The 22,408-nt window shown below is 36.3% G+C and overlaps 1 protein-coding gene and 1 long non-coding RNA gene across 2 annotated transcripts; both read left to right on the top strand.

The window, feature by feature from the left end:
* Nucleotides 1-6: 6 nt before the first annotated feature.
* Nucleotides 7-8,088, top strand: LOC113080296 (protein jagged-2-like; the record flags this gene model as incomplete). Its single annotated transcript, XM_026252495.1, is given in 11 exon segments — nt 7-109; nt 303-330; nt 571-656; nt 1,214-1,293; nt 1,295-1,318; nt 1,320-1,329; nt 1,863-1,978; nt 2,203-2,457; nt 2,578-2,709; nt 4,331-4,484; nt 4,942-8,088. Coding segments are annotated over 11 exon segments (1,455 nt in total), but the record flags the coding sequence as incomplete, so codon positions are not given.
* Nucleotides 8,089-13,448: 5,360 nt separating this feature from the next.
* On the top strand, nt 13,449-22,126 carry LOC113080297 (uncharacterized). The gene is made up of 4 exons (XR_003281834.1): nt 13,449-14,015; nt 14,174-14,264; nt 21,595-21,651; nt 21,731-22,126. It is a non-coding gene; the product is annotated as an uncharacterized LOC113080297 (long non-coding RNA).
* Nucleotides 22,127-22,408: the final 282 nt, after the last annotated feature.

Here is a 22,408-nt window from a genome sequence, read left to right as displayed (position 1 = left end):
AGCTCGTGTGTATCTGGTCCGTGTCTAAATGGCGGGACTTGTATTGGGGGGGGCAACTTCTACACCTGTATCTGTAAGGATGGATGGGAGGGGCCTACCTGTGCGCAAGGTAAGGCCACGCCCACTTACCAATCTCCCCCAACTCTTTCTCTTTTCCCTAAATATCCACTAACTAAACCTTGAGCATGTGTAAATGTGATTTACTCCCACGTGTGGCAGGCTGGGATCTGCCCTGACAGGTCTAGTTCTGATCTATCATCTGGTAGTTCTCCGTTTATGAGATGTTTTCATTCTGTTTTCAGATGTTGATGACTGCAACCCTCATCCATGGTAAGTGATGCAAAAGATAACGTAAGTGAAGAAAAGTACAGAAAAGAGAACAAAACAATCACTCCTGTAAACATGTCACTCACAAAACTTTGTTTGAACTTTTGAATCTGAATATAGAATATAAATGTGTCTAAACCCATACAAAGGAAGGAAGTTACTAGTTAATGCACCTGTAGCATCTTTCTCTTGCTAAGTGGTAAGATATCTCAGATGCTGTGTCTCTGTCCTCTCTTTCTGTAGTTATAATGGGGGACAGTGTGTGGATGGGGTCAACTGGTTTCGCTGTGAGTGTGCACATGGGTTTGCAGGACCTGACTGTCGAATCAGTGAGTAAAATATAACATACAGATATTCTCTAAATAGGACTATGAATATTCATGAGATGACATTTTATAATTAAAATATTTAAGAAATAAAATACTTAACATAATACTATTATTTAAATTAATATAAAATATTCATAGTTATATTATCATTCACAAGTGAAAAAGTTTGAAAAAACCAGTTTGAACATAGACATTGTTTTTTGCATTTCCATTTAGTGATGCTACTAGTAATGCGCAAAATTACTCACTTCATACACTGTGAACAATTTATCTTTGTATGTTTAATTGAAAAAATGTAGCTAATAATTGTTCAATCAAATATTAGTCTTCTTGTGAAATGACTTCTATCTAGTGACATATGTTGCTTTCTTACAATTCACTGCAAGCTTTGCATTCATAATCCAGTCAAACCCCAAATTATTTGAAGTCCAGTTCTTTCTTTCTCGATGAGACTTTTCACTCAGGTTTATGTAGAATAGAAGGAAGATCTAGAAAATATGCTACTTTCGATACATTCAGACTAACACTCTCTACTTCTGTCACTCACTCGATCTCAGACATAGATGAGTGCCAGTCCTCTCCCTGTTCATATGGAGCCACATGTGTGGATGAGATTAATGGATATCGCTGTCTTTGCCCCCATGGGACGAGCTGGACCGCGGCTGCCAGGAGTGTGAGTTCCCACTGACAGACCACCCTACTTGTTTGCCATTATGAGAAATGAAGTGTTGAAAATATTTGCTGTCCTATCATGTCGTGTGAGCCCATCTTAACTTCAGCCAAACAAAACTGGACTAGACTAAATTGCCTGTTTCAGCAGCTTTCAACAGGGGTCTATGGTGGTTCTGCACAGGCTTCTCCAACCTATGTGTGGAAACAAAAATTTTAATACGGTTAAATGCATTTCAGCTAAATGTTTCATTGTCCCTAAGAATTTAAATGCATTTTTCTTTATTGAAAATGATGGGATGGCAAATTTATTATTTGATGCATATTATAATAGGACAGTAAAATTTGTAATAACTTTTTTTCTATTTTAATATATTTTGTCTTTACTGTCACTTTTAATCATGTTAATGTACCCCTGTTGATAGAAGTACTAATTAAAATAATCTTTCTTACTCCAAACCTTTAAACTACTATAATGTTTAAGATCTGATCTCTCTTTCTTTCTCTGTGTTCCTCACCATCTCTCTTCATCTGTAGTTATTGGTGTAGGAAAGGCATGCGATCGCTCCGGGGTGCAGGCTACTCACGGTGATCGCTGGGAGGATGGGTGCAACAGCTGTCAGTGCATGAACGGAAACATCAGGTGCACTAAAGTGAGTCAAAAAGCTACCTCACACTGTGTTACTGTACCAAACAAATACCAATTGCAGTCGCATTCTGTGTAAAATGTTATCGTCAGGTGGAGTTAAAAAGGTGAAAATGCATTAAGGACATAATTTCATTTGATCATTTATTCTTTTATATTTATTTCTATTTATTTTTATTTTATGTAGATATAGATACTTCATTTAGATTTTTTTTTTTATTGTGACTACAGGTGCATTGTGGTCATCAGCCCTGCTTGTTGCAGTCAGACTCTGGTGAGTCACGGCACCCCCTGTGTCCACTAGGACAGGAGTGTGTAGAGCATCATTTCCTGTCTTGCCTTCGTCCACCATGCAGTCATCTGGGTATATGCGCCCCTCGTGAAGGTCTACAGCCCATCGACACTCGGTGCTTACCCAACAACGGCTACCTAGATGATAACTGTGCTCATGTTACACTTGTTTTTGACTCTGACAGCGTCCCGGAGGTAAGAGTTTTTCAATTGGTAAATGCTAAAAGTACTGAAAGTCAGATGAAATATACCACAGCTCTTTATCTCAGACACACTTGATTTTTCCATTCAAAATGTGTTGGGTTTGTTTAACAGGGCACTACTGCTGAAGGAGTCTGCTCAGAGCTAACTTATCTGCCAATCACACGAACTCTGGCCAAAGACCACACCCTTTCCATTCTTTGCGACCAATCACCTTCCAGCCAAAATGCAGTGAAGGTTGCTATGGTGAGCTCACTCTCTTTAATCATCCGTCGTTAATCCTATAAAATTACCTCATCTGCTGTAAACAGTCCCTGTCTGCTTGGTCTCAGATCTTATGTAAAAACACTTTTAAAAAGACTGAACATAAAGAAGGTTAATGATGAAGATTTAACTGTTTCTTGTTACTGTACCTCAAGTTGTCAGTTCTTTATTTATTAGAAGCTGTTTTCAAATAACAACAAATACAAACTTTTTACTAAAAAAGTGGGCCTTGAAGAAATTTCCAAGTTTCCTGCTCCTAAACACAACTGTGGCGACATTTATATGTGCTTATCTCGTAAAAGCAATTACTCTAACATAACTTGAAGGCAGCGTAAAACAGTGTGCATCAAAATGCAGATTTTTTTTCATTCAGTAACACGCTCTTCCTGTTTTATCCTGAAACCATCACATCTGTTTTCCTTCACTTCGAAGTGTTTATTTCCTTCTTTCCATCTCGTCTGTCCTTTAAAACATTTCCCTGTCTTTCTTCCAGTTTGCACTTCTTTAAAAAAAAGCCCTTTGAATCAGAGTCAAACGGCTTCCAAAGAGAGCTTGTAAAATTTGATTCGTTTTCTGATCTTTTTGTGAGTTCTTTTGTGACTTATTTTCTTTCAGTTCTCTCATCTCAATGTTCTGGACTCCTCGTCTTTCTTTTTTTTATCTCCTTCACTCACTCCATTGCTGTAGTAATGCAGACTCTTGGGGAAAGGTCTGGCCCTCTATTTTAAGCCCTTAATAGCCAGAATCTTAGTTCTACTCTTTATGTGATGTTGTAATGCTAAAAAGATTCATGTTGTAACATTGAAAGTTTTCCGGAAAAGGAGTGGTAACCTTTTATGGTGTGAGCCCTCATAAGGCTTTGCTTTGTGCTGATGTTATAAGCTCAGCATTGGGACGTCCCCCACGAACTCCACCACGGTTGTACCCTGACTATTAACCACAGACAAATTACATGTGGCTGTCCATGAAATTTAAGGGAAAGGTGAATAACTTGCCCAGTCAGGTCTAACTTCTTTCATTTCTGATCTTGCTATTCTTTTTTTCTTCTTCACTCTAAATTCCTTTCCTTCTATTTTACGCTGTCTTTCTATCTCTGTCATTCCACTATGCCTCTATCATTCCTCCTTCCCTTTTTTCTGACTGTACTTTTTCTTTCTCTTTTTAGTTTCAATTTTAGTATGTGTTCGTATTAAATCAAAGGGGAATAAGAAGAATATTATTACATCACAATTTTATTTCCAGACTCAAATGAGATTTTCCGTTATTAGTATTAACAGGACAGGGACTTTTCTAATTGCTTGCTACATAATCAGATGTTTTATTTTGTGGTTAAACCTTTTCTGGAAGTAAATTTTTTTTATTGTGTCTGGTGGTTTCATTAGTGAGATTGTGTTTCTCTACTAATTTGGCACTTGAGTAAAAATGTTATTTTACTATTACAGATATTCTACCATTGTGTACTGTCAAACAGAATTACATTGACTCTGTTGTTGTTGTTTTGGAGTTTCCTAACAAGTGGTGTAATTATGTGAATGCAAGTAAACATCAGGACGATGGCTTGGGACTTGAGTCTTTTTCATTCTCTCTGTTTTGATCTCCACAGTCATATGAGCAAAACACGTTTGTTGATGGACGAGCTCAGATACAGGATGTTGTCCGCTCCATCATTGATGTTCTGTCCAAACCTCACAACAGCACGTTGCTGTTGGCTTTGAAAGAGGTCAGAGTTGACACTCAGGATCCAGGTCCCCAAGTCGGTGAGTCAGATGCATCTCTTTTAGACATCATTACATAAATCTATTATTTTAATATATTTTTTTAAATAATTATGATTTAATTTATAATTTAATTAGAGTTTATAAAAAAAATTTAATGCATATATTATAATAACAGTAATAATAATTCCAAGTTTTGTGTGGTTAAGATGTTTTCTGATTCAGTATATATTAAAATGTAATTTATTCCCATGAATGCTTTTAAATTTTCAGCATCATTACTCCATGCATCAGTGTCACATGATCCTTCATAAATCATTGTAATATGATGATTTGATGCTCAAGAAACATGTTTAATCATATTGAAAACAGTTTATAACATTATGTATGTCTTTGCTGTCACTTTTGATCCATTTATTTTGATAAAGTACTAATTTCTTAAAAAAAAACCTGAATGGTAGTAAATATGTTTAATGTCATTTTTTGTCTCTTTCTTCAGGTTACCTCATTCCGTTGCTGTGTGTGCTGTTTGTGGTATTATGGATCTCATGTTTCATCATCTGCGTGTGGTGGTTCAGGAGACGCAGGAAAGCGAGACAAAGAGAGGACACGCAGATGGAGGAGAGCATTAACAACCAGCGCGGGACACTGTTGAGTACTCGCACACCTCGCAAAGATAACACAGACCCGCTGCAGGAGAACAAGAACCTGCTCTACCCTCTGGATCGGGTTGGAGACGGAGCCGAGCGAGAGGAAGAGGAGGAAGAAGGAGACGAAGAGAGCGACAGAGGGCTTGTTCTGCATAAGTGCTCATCTCTTGCGTTCACTAAAGGGGATGCAGTGTACACTATTCCCACTACAGCCCAAAGTCAGCCAAACAGGACACACTACAGCAGCAAAGACAACCGCTGCAAGAACAATGTGAACGAGAGATTAGGCGAGCACATGAAAGATCATTACGTATGAAAGAACCAGACAAACTGGACAAAAATATAAGTGTTTTTTGCTGATCTGAAAACTTTTGGTCTTGTGTGATTGGTGTTTTGGTGTCATCCTTTTTTTCATCATTGGATAGTCAAATGAAACAGGGATCTGACATTCACAGAATGGTTCCCAAAATCCTTTTCTTTTGTTTACACTTCACTCTTTTTCATTAAAAAGAAGGACATTTTACACAAAGCTTAACTTTGAGAATATGTCTGTGAACTGTGCCGCGACCTTTGACCCCAAGGAGGAATCAGCGATAGGCAGCTTTAAAGTGTTTTTGATTATGTCCAGACCTGCCCAAAGTCAAGTGTTAGAAGCCGTTAAATCTTCCAGTGATATATATGCACAACTGTCTCATTGAACCTTCACGATAGCGCTTACCTTTTATTTACATTTTGCCTAATAATACACATATGTTGGTTCTTGTATTGACACACTTAAAAGAGTAGTTCGCCCAAAGGAAGATTCAGTCATCATTTACTCACCCTCATGTCATTCCAAACCTATATGACTTTTTTCTTCTGTATAACAAAAGTTACATAAGAGCGTTGGAAGAACTGGAGCTGGAAAGTGATGCAAAAGCACCATAAAATAAAATATAAATGGATATGTTATATTCCAAGTCATCTGGAGCCATGTGATAGCTTTGTGGGATGAACAAACCAAAATATACATCATTATACACTAATAGCTCTCCTCTTGTTGGGCTGTTTACCTGTTTTTCAGTGAAACCCAGATCATTCAGAGATGAACTGGATCAAATGATTCATTGAAAAGCTCCAACTCAAAAGAATCATTTGTTCAATCTCTAACACTCTCAACAAGGAGAGTAAGGGTGTATAACAAGACATTAAGTCAATAATGTCTGAAGTTTTTCCTTCACACAAATCTGTTTTATGACATCAGAAGACTTTTTAAAGAGCTTGACCGCTTCCGTCCTCATTCATTTTTGTTACACAGAAAAGAGAACAAAACAACATTTGGAATGACGTGACGAGTAAAACAGTTTCATTTTTCGGTGAACTAACATAACTGTTAAGTATACAATGTTTACTTTTATGTTTTATATTGTTTGGGTATTGGTACACATAGTTCAGACAGTAAGAGTATTTAGACTGATAAACTCTCACTCAGCTCTTGATGGTTAGAAATTATTGGTCAGTTTTTTTTTTTTTTTTTAAGTGACAGCCATATAAACAGAACAGTCTTGATGGAAAGAATCAAGGGCCACTTCAGTCAGTGCACTATTGTGTTGTCGCAAAACACTTGGTTTTTGGTCACACAGTAGGTGACAATGATTTTAATTGTTTAATCACTGAGAGATAGTTCATTATATTGAAAAATATTCATATGTACATATGTAAATAGTGGAAAAAAGACAGCTGTGTATATTCGAGTTTAGTAAGTTATGTGACACCTTTTTATCATTTTCATTCTTAGAATTATTACTTTTTCTAATTCTCTCCTTTAGTCGCTCTCCTTTTCAACAGTGTCATTCCTTTTATTTATGTTGGTAAGAAAATGTTTTATATATAAATATGTAAAATGTCCACAGGTTGGTAGTCTATCTGTGGAGACTATAAAAATTACTTTAAACAATAGATGATCTATCTTCATGTAGATTATCTGTCTTTTAATGACTTTCCTAGTCAATGTCAATTAACGATTGGATACATTGACCATGCTGAAAGAATGTTTTGCCATTGATCAAAACGCTGACTTCTTCTGAAGACCTACAGTACTTCATTGGAGAAAGACTCAAAGACTTCAAAGAAATATGCTGCATGTTTGAGTGGCACTTTGTTTCCTTGGAAAAATCCAACACCTGCATTTTCATGCCACTGTCAGCCATGATATAATTATGTGTTTATATTAGTCTCCCAGACTGTCTGCATTTTAAGTTTGATGTTGGAAGGCTTTGGAAGATGTTTTTTTTTTATATTATTATTCTTAATGTTTTCAGAACATCATTGCTTTGTATTATTATGCTACAATTCAAAATGAACCATAAATGGACCAGTGTATTGACCCATGTCAAAGACAGGAAACACTTGCATTCAAAGTGTATCTTCAGTCTGAGTATTGTGTTGAATATATTTATAAAATGGTACTATATTACTATAATACCATTTTTCAAAAGAACACTATGAGTAAAGATTTATGTTATCAGAAATCCTCCTTTGTCTGGGGTGGCTGGGGTATTTCCCCCTCCTTTATTCATGAGCTGTTCTGCCATATTTGATTGGGGTCAAATCAAATGCAATTAAGATTTTTGGAAAGTCAGAAAAATTAAATCCGTGCATGTTGCTGTGGCTGAATGAAGGGAATTTGGGATGTTTTTCATTGTTGTGTTTCATTTGGTGTCTTTAGTGCACAGAAAAAACATAATGCAGTTGAATATATAAATGACTGGATTATGCAAAATGTGACAGTAATTCAGATGAGTTTACATTCTGAATCATGTCACTCCTCAATGAAAGTTTCTTTATTGTTATATTAAGGAATTGAAACACACTTCCCTAACATGAAAAAACAAGTCCATCACATTTCTGGCTGTTATTAGTTCTACATGCACTGATGCTCATACTGAATCTGGCATTTCATTTGTTAAATCTGTTGGATTTTCCCAAGTATTTATTAAAGACTTTTGTACCTGTGAGGTTTACACTTTTATTTCATATGTAGCAGATGTGATGTCTTCATTTAGCTTTTCCATTCCAAAACACAAGCTCATGCCTCATTGGTCAGCTGCTGATGTCATGCATGACAGTGAAATCCACAGAGCTGGAGAAGAATCCTCTAATAGAGTTGTAGAGGCTGATAACAGGGGTTTTGTTTTTACTCAGTCAGAGTAACAATGTGTATCATCTCTCTTAAAGATTAACCTGCTCTAACTCATCCTGGGTCTCTCAGAGCTTTAATTTCACAAGGGAAAAAAAAGACACACCCACATAAAAAAAAATATTTTCAGAACTATTCACCTTGGATTACCGGATATTTCTGGAGGATGAGGGTGTAAAGCATTGGCAAGCAACCAGTAAAGTTTTTTTTTTTTTTTTTTAACACTGATCATAATTCTTGAAAAGTTTCTTGAGGAACAAATCAGCTTATTAGAATGATTTCTGAAAAATAATGTGACTGAAGACTGGAGTAATGATGCTGAAAATACAGCTTTGCCATCACAGGAATAAATGACCTTTTACAATATATTAAGACCACAGTTAAATTCCAATAATATTTCAAAATACTACAGTTTTTAATGTATATTTATTAAATAAACTGGTAGTCCTAAATAAAATAATCACAGCTGTTTTCAACATTGACAATATTTCTTGAAAAGTTTCTTGAAATCCTCACAATAATTTCTGAAGAACCATGTAACACTAAAGACTGCAATGACTGCTGAAAATTCAGCTTTGCCATTTAAAATATAGATAAGTTAAAATTTCAATTTCAATAATATTTCAAAATATTACAGTTTTTAATGTACATTCATTAAGTTAATTGGTAGTCCTGGTGAGCACAAGATGCTTTCTTTCAAAAACATAAAAATAAAAAAATAAATGAAAAACATTTGAATTATGTAGTTTACCCAAAAATGATTTTGTCATGGAAATAAGATGCTAGTTCTGTATAGGGGGAAAATGGGTTGTGTTTCATGTCTTTTATTTTGGAGTTTAGTCATGGTCCCTGTCTAATCATGTGATTCCCTTGCCCTCATGTTATCCTGCTATTGGTTCTTTCGTTCATGTGTCATGTTCTCATTGGTTGTCTCAGTCATGTGTCTTGTCTCTCATTGGTTGGTTCTTCTCACGTGACCTGTATTGTTTTATATAAATAGCCCTCATGTTGCCTTTGTTCTTGGTCAAGTATTGATGTTGTAACCTGCTGTTGGTGAGTCAAATCTTTTCAACTCTGTTCATGCCATGCAAAGTATCTGTTTGTAGTTTGAGATTATTTTTTAATAAACTGCGCATGGGTTATTAAACTCGCCCTTTTAGTGGAGATTGGAGAGCTGTTTTATATTACAGTATATTTTCCTTTAAATGGCACCTATTATGCAAAATCCACTTTTACATGGTGTTTAGACATAAATGTGTGTGAACACAACCACCATACAATAATATAAATCCACCGAATCCTCACTTTTAATCCCCATTATACCAAGTTTGTCTTATTCTGTATGATATTACCATGCAGTGTGACATCACATTGCATAGGGCCTGGCCATGGGGATTGATTGACAACCCAGCATTGCTATAGTTTCCGCCCTCAGCGGTTGTACACTGCCCCCCATTTTCTCTGGTTGTGGCAAGAAGAGATACAGCTCTGACCAGAAACGAACAATGAAATTCATTTTCAACCTATTTGTTTAATTAAAGTCTAATGTTGGGGTAACCTTAAACCTAACCCTTACAATAATGAAAAAAATAGAAATTGATTTATGTACAGCATGACAAAAAAATAAATTGTACTGATGTCCAGTAGCGCCCTTCCAGCCTTAACCATTTTCTCCGCACTCTAGCAGTTGTAACATCTCGCAAGTGATCCTGATGCTCCGTTTGGGTTTAAGACTGAACATGAGTCGTCTTTTCCCCCCAACGTCTGAGTTGCAGAGGACACTGTGAACTACTTTCATTTTTCAATGTAATGCACCTCAAATCTACCTTAAGTGTACAGTAATTCCAGACTCCTTTGTAAATGTCATGTCACTTAAGTGCTTAGAATTTTAACTGTATTTGTGTGTGAACATGAAGTGTTTTTAAATTGATCATTGCTGTGGTTGTGAGATTAGTTAGCACTGGTCGTAGCATGCGATTCATTCGGTAGCACGGTCGCACAGTTCAATCAATTGATCCACGCGATAAGTCAACACGGCGCAAGCTCTGTATTATCGTGCTGTTTAGCCCCACTTTCATTGCATTTGGCTTTCCATATGTTCGGCTAAACACCAGTTCTCTCTCTCTGTTATGTTGCTTCTACTGGCTGTTTATTGCTGTAGATATGCAATGCTGAGAGATTCGAAGCCCTCTTCTGGAGATGGGGCAGGAATTTCCAACTCATTTGAATTCATTTGAATTTAAAGTGATGCACTCCAAAACAGCTTTTTTTTTTCTTTTTTCTTTTTTTAAAGACTCCCCTCAAAAATGTAATTTTCCAGCTGTTGGGTATTTTGAGCTAAAACTTCAAGACACATTATGGGGACACCCAAGACCAATATTACATCTTGTAAAAAGGGGCATAATAGGTAAAATCATAGAAACTGGAGTCCAAAATAGCTCAAAACTACTCAAAATTGGACCCTTAAATACTTATGGGGTCCTTTTTACGAAGTCTTTATTTGGTTTTGTACTAGAACAGGGTTTCATCCGTTAAATAAATAAATATTTATATTTATTATTTATTTTTATCATTTTTTTTTTACATATATTGTTGCAGCATCTCTCCTCCCAGTCTGTCTTGAACACCCTATTAATTGCCTGTTTCAATGAAACCTCTTCCGAAACAAGAAATGCATTTTGATTGGTAAGCTTGGCCAGTGCGTAATGATAGGTGAACCAGAAATGTCTCCAGTGCAGACCATGAGAATGTTTACTAACCATAATATTGTGCAGGAACATTGCAAGCACAAATAAAGACATTTTGGAACCAGGGGGATAGAAGAAACCGTGTATGTTAACCAACATGCTAGGAGTTCTTGTTATCTGTGGACAGGAATTACTTTATTTAAATAAGCAATAGTGTGTTAAAGAGAATATGTCCTCTACGAATTAATCCTTGTTTTTTTTTTTTTTTTTTTTTTTTTGCTTAAACCACAACATTACACACTATCTAAAGTTGAAAAGGGGGGAAAAAAAGCATAACAGGACCCCTTTGAGAACTTCACTCTTATTTTTATTTCTAACCTACTCAATCTTTTACATCAAGGGCTTTTCAGTTCCAATCTTGGAAGTCCAGTGTTCTGTTGGGTTTAGATCTGGTCCTAACCAAACACACCCGACAAGCAAGTCAAGGTGTTCAAACCTGACTTCAAATTACAGACAGTTGGGTTAAATTCGGATCGGTACTGCAGGACACTTGAGTTGAAGAACCCAAGTCTGTGGTTTTACACCCTCAGGTCTTGTTAGGTGGCCTGGTGCCCTTGGTCTGAACTCTGCACTGAAATGACTCTATCCTGTAACATGTCTGTGGTAGTGGAAAGGTGTCTATTTTAGGAGCATTTATTTTTTTGCCGTACTGTATACTTCACAGGGAGAGCAGGTGGGGGTAAGCTTACTGTATGATGGGATGGTAAGTGAACTTGACCGCTAATGCCAGTAGTAGTAGGTTTATGTGTAGGTACTTTGGTGTGAGTATATGAGTGAACAAGCTTTGATTTGTTGAATGTTGACTCCATGCTAAGCTGTAGGATTATTGCGGAGTCAGCAGTGGTATCAGATTCAGATGCATGCACAGACATAAAGAAAAGAATTTGGTGAACACATTTTTTTCTGCCAACAGAGGAAGCTGCCAACAGGAATCTGGCAGCTCAGTCTTCAGTACCTGAAACTTGAGGTACACCTCACATTCCTGTTTTATAAGCTGAGAGAGACTGACAGAGAGAGAGAGAGAGAGAGAAAAATGAAAACCGAAACTGTAACCTTGTAAGAAGCTGTAAAATATGCCCTTGCTTAAGTTGTCTGTACTCAAAATTAATTTCAACAGTCAATACAACTGAAGTAGTTGAGAGAACATTCATGTTAGGCTTTCATCGAGTCAACTGAAAATGCTACAGAAGTCCATAAGAAATATTGCACATTTAACATGTAAAAAGGAATTAAAAACACATAGCAACCTGATGCATTCAAGTTAAGTTTTCTCAGCTATTGTCTTTAGAGTCTAAGTAACACTTTCTCACATTTTCATTTTGTACATTTACTAAAATCAAGATGCTTCCTTCATCCAAGCAGATTTTTTTTTTTCCACAACACAACAAATAACTAAACATAAAGACAAAATAACAAAAATTTAAAGTCAGCATAACAATAACAAAATATATTCATGCTGCAATGTATGCTGAGAAATTTGAGGGTTTAATAAATATTAAAATCATTTCCATTTTTGGCATTTACTGCATGGTATCTTGTTCTGATTTCAAGTCATTTTAATTTCATTTTATTAATTTGTTTGTTACAATTCATCCTGTTTTTTTTTTTTTTTTTTTTTTCTGGATCCTAATTAACTACTGCACTTAATATAAAATGGTAATAGAAATGCTTAATTTATTCATTAATTAGTTCAAAAATACTAGTCATGCTGAAACACGGCGAACAAAATGCTGACAATGAGCAAATAAGTTTCAGATAAAAAGACAAACTCTGAACATTACAAAAGTAAAAATGGCAAAATTAATAAATGCATTGAGAAATTCTAAGAAAAAACCCCCAAACTTATTTGACCTGACATTAGATTTCCAGTCAATGCAAAGCTTTGTAAGTGAACGGTTTACACTTTTATTAACGTGTTGAGGCTATTGAAGTGTTGGATTTTTTTTTTTTTTTTTAATGCAGACCAGTATATGAAACACTGAGGGATCCATGCTTGGTTTTCCATGAAGTACAGTAGGAGAGTCAAGATGAGTCAAAGCCTGTGTTTCACTCGTCTCAATACCTTGATTATTTGTAGAAACAGCTGCTAAAGATGCTCTGCGGGTTTGAGACTCCATGCTGGCATTGAACACATCCCAGAATTCCTCTTGCTCTCAACTGAACATTATTCATCTAGTGCTGGCAAAAAACAACCGCAGCTGCCAATCGAAACTCCTCTCTTCCTAAAACCAAAAACTTCAAAACCAAATAATGAAAATACTGCATAATTGTTAAATGGCAACCCTTAAAAAACAACCTTTGCCTCAAGCACAAATAGTTGGCCATTTCAGGGGTGAGTTTCTGAGAAACTGAATGGACAGTTATTGTATTATTACCCCGATTAATCATTAAATTCCTGCTCTGCATTCTTGGGCATGTTTTGATCTGCCCTCTTACCTCGTGCCATATATGAAGAACCGTGCAGGTCTAGATCAAGCATTCTCCAGGACCATCACAGAAGACGCAACTGACGTTTCTAGAATATTTCAGCACTTTATCACGTCATAGAGGTCGGAGTATAAGATTTGAAGTGGCCCAAAGCAAGACCTTAGATGCATACTCGCATCTTGAAATATAAACATACTGCATCTTAAATTCTGTTAAAACTGAATAATAAAGTACTCTGAATAAAATCTTTCAAATCACAGAGGTTTTGTCAGGCTGAGTCACAAGCTTAAACTTTACAAAGGCATCTGAGCATGTGTGTGTTCAGTTGATCTGTGCTTACAAAAATCATGTAGTGGCATGGATTGCATTTAACGCGCGCGCACACACACATACACACCACACCACACCCTGAATTAAAATTATATTAAAAAAAAAAAAAAAACTGCTAGAGTGATTTTCATTTGATGTTGGGACAAGAAAAGACCTGTGTTATTCCAGGCCCTGACACCGAGGGTGTTGCGTTCACCTCTCTACTGATGCGATTAAGATCTCCTATCCAATGCTATCCCAGGTAATTAATATGAGTTAAGCAATTCTTCCTTTCTTTTTCTCCATTTAAGGGTGGATCCATCCTTACAGTAATGCAGAAACAGAAAAGAAAGTTCAACAGTTTGCTATTCAACACTCATGCACGCACGCACATTTTTACTTACTTGTCTCTCTTTCCAGAAGAATGGAAATCTAGGCATTCATGTGGCATCATGTCTCAATCTTCCGCCAGGACGTCCCACCGCTGCAAAGTTTACATGTCTCACTAAAGGTGCGGTCACTTTTCACTTTGAGAATGTGAAATTTCTTCTGAGCCTGCAACTAATTTTTCGCAACCGGATATGATGTTGTATTCTATTTCTAATAAATAGTAAATTAGAAATAATAAATTCAAAATATTGTAAAATATTGGTTCGCAACACTACTACTACAAAATGCTGCTTTGAAGTTTGTATTCTTTGTAGACTGAAACCGTGATGTTTACATAGATCCTCCTCTATTGGTCAAAAAGCTAAAAGCAAAAGCTAATACTTTTAGCTCCATTCTGCTAAATTTGTGTGTAGAAATGGAAGTGGACAATTCAGATCATTAAAATAATTACTGAGTTTATAGCAATTAATAGCACTCTCTGAATGAACCCTAGAATTGAACACAATGAAGTGAATCTGGACAAAATGATCATAAAAGCAAATTCATTGTTACCATCTTTGGTCCGCTTTCTTCAATTGTTTCTTCTTAATTACTATAGTGCTGATGGTACACCTACAGCAGAGTCTCAAACACAAGTCATTTTCATCAAAGGTCACTTCCTAAATGAGGCCTGAACAGTTGTCATATGTGTAATGGAGTAGATTAGCTAGATAATGGGGAAAACTGATCCAAGATCAGCTCTTAATTGAAGCTGTATTCATAACCGATTGTTAAGCATACCGCTCTATCTTCACTCTATCAGTGTCTAAATCTGTGTGATTCAAGACCACTGGTGTAGAAGTTACTCACAGTTGATGATTATGTGTAGTTGTTAAAAGCTCAGGGTTCGTGATATTTATAGAAAATGCCCTTCAGATTAAAATGTACCCTCAGCACACAAGTAAACACATTTTTTGAATTTCATTAAAATAAGAAACATTTTTCCAATGTATAGCAAAACTAGAAGTTTGTTTAAACCAATAATGTTGAACTAACTCAATACATTTTATTTAAATGTTATTTAATAAATTTTAATACACACACACATTAGATCAGCCAGTGAGAAGAGGCTAGTGTCAGTACTTGCATTTGCACAGCTATTGTTTATTAAATGTTGCAAGATTCACTGCAGTTTTCAGACATGTAAGTGATGGGTGGGTTGGTGCATGAACAATTTGTTCACAAGCTGCACACTAGGAAAAAATAAAAAATGAAAGCTATTTTGAAAAATGTTGATAACCAAACCGTTTACAGTAACCAATATCTCCCTTAGTATGGAGGAAAATACAATGGAAGTCAATCAATACCATCAGTTGTCTGGATACCAGCATTCTTCAAAAGATCTTCTTTTGTGTTCAGCAAAAGAAAGGAACTTGTATCCCTTTAGGTGAACACAATAAAACAACTTCCAAGAATTTGTTCACCTGAGAGTGTTTACAAACATATGTTAACATTTTAGAGGATAGAATTATCATTTAAGATTTTATTTTATTTTTTTACAACCAACATGTAAAACAATTGCTGGAGGAAAACCCATTTGGGTAACTGAACTTTTAAAGGTTTTTATTTTTATTTATTTTTTTGTGACAACTGTCCCCATCCACCAAATAGCCTGTATGATAAGGTGCATGTTCATTGTTTTTGTAAACAGAACACAGTAAAGAGAAGTGTGTGTGTGTGTGTGTCTATGAGCACATGCATGTGTTTGAGCGATCATTCAGCTGTCTTTACAAACGCAGCTGTCTGTCGTCATACAGACAGCTGCCACTGTCAACCTATCAATGAATCATTACTCCTTTACATAAACAAACCATGAATGTGTGTGCTTTTTCAAATACAAGTATTGTGTTACAGCAAATGTTAAGATTGCTTGTTGTCCTTCCTTTTGTCTATATGTGAACATATTTATGGTTAATGATGAATGCATTGTAATGCATCCATGTAACTTTGTGTGGGCTGCAGGTTCAATGTAAAAAAAAAAAACTTCTGAAGCCAAGTTTCAGACTGAAAACTACACTACACTGCATCTAAATTGCCATTGTGAGAAGCATTGAACTTCTGAATGCTCCAGGCTACTGTCCTTTTAGTGCCAAGTGTGAATCAGTGAGAATGCAGTAGGGTGGTTTCTCATAGATACAAAGTGCACTTTGATCATGCATTTAAGCAGAATTCACCAAAAGAGAGACAGACCAGTTGTAATAAACGGTGCCTCCCGTCACACACTAGCAGCTTTGTCAATTTCCTCTGTATGGACATATGCACCTACAGCGCATACCCATGGATCTGTGGTAGCATGTCCCTGTGAAACTGAAATCTGATAGTATGTGTACAGTAACCCCACCGACACTGGGAATCTAGCCATGACCCTTGAAGCCGCAGCTATGCTGTTCTGATATTTAAAATTAAGAAAAGATATTTGGAAATCAATGCCTCCTGCATGCATGCTGCAGATCTATAACCTGACAGTGTTACAATTAAGCGTCTGTGTCTATATATCTGTTCTCTCATATCACTGGCAATAGTTAAGTTGCAGCTGTTGCTCTCAGATGAGTCCAGTCATTCCTCAGCTGTTCCACTTCTTACCACTGAACATATGCATGTGTGTTTCTTCAAAGGTAACTCACTAACCTCACTAAATCACTAACATGAAGGTGCAAAGTTACATTACCTGCCATTACAGAAAAATGTTTATTACCCAGACACAAAAATTTAAAATGCTGCAAAAACTGTGGCATTGCCTGAGCTTTAGTCAAATTCATGTGTCAGTGACTAGTTTCACTCTAAAAGCTTGCTTTTTGAGATCTGACGTGCTCCACCCACTCACTTTACCTAAACACCTTTGGGGGGAAAAACTGTAAAAAAATATTACATGGGAAAGACTTAAAAGAGATGTGCAATAACACCTCATCAGTCAATCTGATTGGCCACTATATGGAAAATATTGTTCTGGGAAAAAAAGTGGTTCATGTGATTGTATGTGCCTGTACCTGTTGAGCATTGTGATTAAAAAACGTGATCATCAAAATCAAATTCTATTCATTTAAAGCCAATTCATCCACTGGCAAACACACTCCCATGCATTTTCCATTTTACAAATCAAAGTTCATTTTAAATATTGATAATAGTATATAAATAAAATGTAAATAATATTATATACAGTATATAATATTGTTTTAACCTGCAAACATATGACCGTTAGATATTTACATACAGACTTAAGGGTAAAGTTCTACATCTGTACATTACAATGAACCCATTTTGAATGTATTAAAATTAAATCAAAATTGTATAATCCGTTCTCTCTCTCTCTCTCTCTCTCTCTCTCTCTCTCTCTCTCTCTCTCTCTCTCTCTCTCTCTCTCTCTCTCTCTCTCTCTCTCTCTCTCTCTCTCTCGATACTAGATTCACTTCAATGATGTCATCATTTACCCAAGTGTTTACCCTGGGAGTCATGGAAGTGTGTGTGAGGCGTGTTATATTGCATATCAGATGAGAGTATTATGGTGGTTTATTGATTTATTGTTAGTCTTCAGTCAGTCATGTCTTTATTAGGGTCTGTCATTAACCAGCTTCTGTAAGATGGAAACAAACTGGCAGAGTCTGGGAACTGGCCCTAGGCGGTGGGGTGTAGCCTGGGATTGTGTGTGTGTGTGTGTGTGTGTGTGTGTGTTAATGGGTGTGGCAGACTACTGTCTCCCTCAATGAGACGCAGACTTTTCCCAGCCTTGGTAATGGAGCCAGTCCTAAAATAAGCCATCCAACACACATAGATAAATACACACTGCAGCGTGCATTATTACTGCAGAATGCGTCACCTGAGAGGGATCCTCAGAGGACACCGATTAGTTCAAAGGGAGCTGACCCATTAAAGTGACCACTAATGCTGGGCCACTGTGACATTAATGTAGTGACACACCGACTGTTGCATCTGAAATGTTGCCACTCCTCATTTGTGTGTTACGTATTACAACTCTGCATTTCACCATCCAATCAAAATTAAGCTAACTAAAAAAAGAAAAGGAGCACCATGTAAATAGTACACGCAATATTGCTACATGCTATATGTGCCCGTTCTAAGCAAATGAGTAAAAAGAGGATGCAGCAAAAAGTTATGAGGTCATGGACACTGCATTTTCAACACACTTGAGAATGTTTGGCCTGCACCGCCAAGGTCATAAACTAATGCACTCACCAAAAGTCACCAAGAAAGAAAGAGTTGGCAAGACCATTAACTCAGCACGGAGTTGAGCTGATGGTCAACTATAGACAGACATGATCGCACACACAACTTGAAAGGATTGATTTAAAGTCCAGATGAAATACATTAAAGGGGGGGTGAAATGCTATTTCATGCATACTGAGTTTTTTACACTGTTAAAAAGTTGGATTCCCATGCTAAACATGGACAAAGTTTCAAAAATTAAGTTGTACGTTTGAAGGAGTATTTCTGTTCCAAAAATACTCCTTCTGGTTTATCACAAGTTTCGGAAAGTTTTTTTCGAGTATGGCTCTGTGTGACGTTAGATGGAGCGGAATTTCCTTATATGGGTCCTAAGGCACTTCTGCCGGAAGAGCGCGCGCTCCCGTATAGCAGAGCACTGAGAGCACAACAGACTTCACTGATCAGAGCGAGAGCGTCGCGAAATGTCACAAAAGAAGTGTGTTTTTGGTTGCCAGGGCAAGACAACCCTGCACAGATTACCAAAAAAAAAAAACGCATTAAGGGACCAGTGGATGGAGTTTATTTTTACAGAGCATCAACGGAGTTGTGCAAGTGTTTTTGTTTGTTCCCTGCATTTCGAAGATGCTTGTTTTACAAACAAGGCCCAGTTTGACGCCAGATTTGCACATCGTTTATTTCTTAAGGATAATTCAGTCCCAACTAAAAAGGGTCACGATCGTGTGTTGGAACCACATGCGGTGAGTAAAACTGCTTCAGATATTGTTGTGTTGTTAACTTAGCTATCGGCGCGTAAGCACATCAAGAGTAAACAACATGTGATGTTGTCATCAAACTGCACTTTCCACATGTACAGCTTATAAAAAAAAAAAAGACGACAAAGTGGAACTTAGTCATTTTCCAAAACTGCTAAGCAAATATATACGGTTTCAGTGCATACCACATAGAGAAGCCTTTGCTGATGCTGCTCTTGTTAAATTTCAGCCTCTGGATCTGATTCTGGATCATAAATATACGCTGAATCTGACTGCTAGCCATGGTTTGTTTTGGATGTTTTTTTTCCTCACGGTAAAGTCACAGCTTCCAAACACACTCAACGCAAAAGCTTACTGGCGCTCGTGATTCTTTAGCTCTGCCCATATGTCACGCCTCCAGCCGGTCGTGTTTTTCCGGGAAAAATCGGTACAGACTATCTTTCTCTTATGAATATAATAAAACTAAAGACTTTTTGGAGTTATGAAGGATGCTGTACTACTCTATAGGTACTCAAGATTAACAGGATATTGAGTGAAAACGAGCATTCCCCCCAGTTGAAGGGGTCAGTTGAATAACAAAAATTAAATTTTTGGACAAACCACATAAATCAAAGTATAACATTACAAAAAAAATATTGTTTCTGATGTTTACATTCAGTTTTGTGATTTATGAATTCTTCCAAATCAGACCAAAATTTTGTGAAGAATTCATAATCACAAAACTACTGGTTTGTAAAGGGGTGGTGATAAGACGCATGTCTTTGGTGTGAGAGACCCGGGTTTGAATCCACTGTGAGACACCAATGTGTCCCTGAGCAAGACACTTAGCCCCTAGTTGCTCCAGAGGGGTGCATATATATATATATATAGCAATTGTAAGTTGCTTTGGAAAAAAGTGTCAACTAAATGAATAAATGTGTACATACAGTGATAAAATAAATGAAAAATAGTCTCCTTATTTGATTGTCACAAGACTCTTCTATGGTTATTTTAAATCTTCTTCGCTTATCTTTAACAGGATAAATTTGATGTAAAAATTTTTATAAAACTTCTTTTATTTTATTATTAATACAGTATTTACAAACACTAGTATTAGCTTTTTCCCAATTTAAATCACCCATGGTTGAATACCAAAAAAACGTTGCAGCAGGTGGAACAGAGCACGAAATTTGATTTCTAATATATTTATTTGTGTATTCTTTCTTTGTAATGTCTGTATCTCCAATAAAAATTATATTAAATTCAGCACTAATATCTGTGAATGATATGTGTTTTAGAATTTGAGGTGAGCCTGTAGGGATTGCATCAAATACAACTGCGTATTATTTTAGTGTCACTGGGAAGTTAAAGTTCTGAAGAAATTCTGAATATGACATGAGCAAACATCTTTGTTCAATAACTGTCCTACCAACAGAATTCCTCTATCAAACCATGGCCGACAAAACGGAGACTTATTTTTTTAAAGGATTTCTTTGTTATTCCAAATAAAGTATCTATGTGGACTAAAGTTATGTTTATAGATCAATATCCAAGTTAGAAGGGCTTGTTTGTGGAAGTCAGCTAATTTCAAGAGAATTTTATCAATAGAAAAATTATATTTCCGTTGAAAATGTATGCCACCAAGACTATTGAACAAATATAATGATTACACAGAGTTCCTGGTCGAGCGGAGGACCAAGATGTGCGTCAATAGTCGAATATTTTTAATGATGGCCTAATAGTTATTTGAAGCTTGTGAACATATTAGCAACACAGCTAGTAATGACAGCGTCCGGTTTTATTGTTGTCATCAATTAATATACTTCTTAATTACATTACATTACATATTTTTACATTATTGCATTGTTGTAAATAAATTACCTTTATTTTATTTACCTTTATCAGTAAGTTTTGGCCACTGCCTGACATCTACCCAATGTTCCCCTTCACCAGACATTTTCTTTAATGAGCAGGATCCGCTTTCATTGAAATGTCATTAGAGTGATCCGGCAAGTGTCACACTGTCACACTTCGCAGATTTGTGTATAAGCGAGAGAAAGTGAATGAATGGTGGTTGTGATTGCATTTAAAAAGGAAAAAGACAGAGACAAAAGTTTATTCACTTAAGAAAAAAATGTATAAATACAGATGAAATGAAAAATAATACTGAAAAATGTATTTGCATAAAAAGTTCATTTACACAAATTTATTCTTTCTGTAGCTGTGTGGGAAAATACCCTTTTTAAAACAAATTAATACTTTATCATTAAGGATGAATGCAACTAATAACTGTTTTTACAGATTTTGCTTAAATAAATGCAGCCTTATAGTAAGCACAAGTGATATAAAATAAATAAATAAAATAAAATAAATCTCCCCAAACCTTTTGAATGGTGATGTAACTAGGAGAAAAAAATAGCCTTACACTGAGTGTTGCTTATTAAAATATGTAATGCAATCTGCAGTTGTTTATCTCATTTGTTTGCCTGTAACCCACAGAGCATAATCAGCCAAACATATAAACCTTAAACTCAAGCTCTTGAAAGCAACAGTGAGGTTAGTACTGAATAACATAAATCTGGACCTTACAATACATTGTTTTCAGATTTATCTATTTTTTCTCTTTTTGCTGTAGGCAAGGCAAGGAACTTCTCTTCAAACTAATGCACTCTTTGGCAAAGAGCCGAACATCAAAATGTCTCTTCAACATGATATTGATGTCTCTCAGAATTTCACTGCCAGCGTTTTCAAATCAGCACTTGCAATCTTATCAAAGAATGCACTGATTCTATCATTTTTACAGCCCAGAAAATGCAACTTGAGAACATGGTGCTTGGGGACCTATGGTTTATTTGCAATAGTAGAAATGTGTAGTGGGCTGGAAGGCTTACATTGGGCATCCTTTACTGTTCATTTTAGTTTTTTAGTAAAAGGGATCTGTCATGCCTAATCAACATTCAGATTAAATATGTTGTACTGCTTTTGCATGCTTGAGTACTAGTAAATGGGTCTGACGTGACTTTATGAATCAAATCACATAAATAAATATTATGTCAAATCATAATCTGTGTATTGTCATAACATTCCTGGCAATTCCCACTCACTGTAAATCTTGCCACTCCAAAAACGACAGCATTAAGCTTTTTCACATCAGCAGTTGCGGGATGGTTTGCTTTGAGACTGACCCAAGCACCAAACACCTGGAGTCTTTTAAAGTGCTATGCATTCTCATTTCAAATCCATTCAATATGATGGAGGGCTTCTTCAGACCCCTTTAAATATCAGTTTGAATCTAGGACACATCTGCAAAGCA

Source organism: Carassius auratus, unplaced genomic scaffold, assembly GCF_003368295.1.
Source record: "Carassius auratus strain Wakin unplaced genomic scaffold, ASM336829v1 scaf_tig00030761, whole genome shotgun sequence".
Classification (NCBI taxonomy): Eukaryota; Metazoa; Chordata; class Actinopteri; order Cypriniformes; family Cyprinidae; genus Carassius; species Carassius auratus.
Note: the sequence above shows the minus strand (reverse complement) of the source record. Positions and strands in the feature narration are given on the sequence as shown.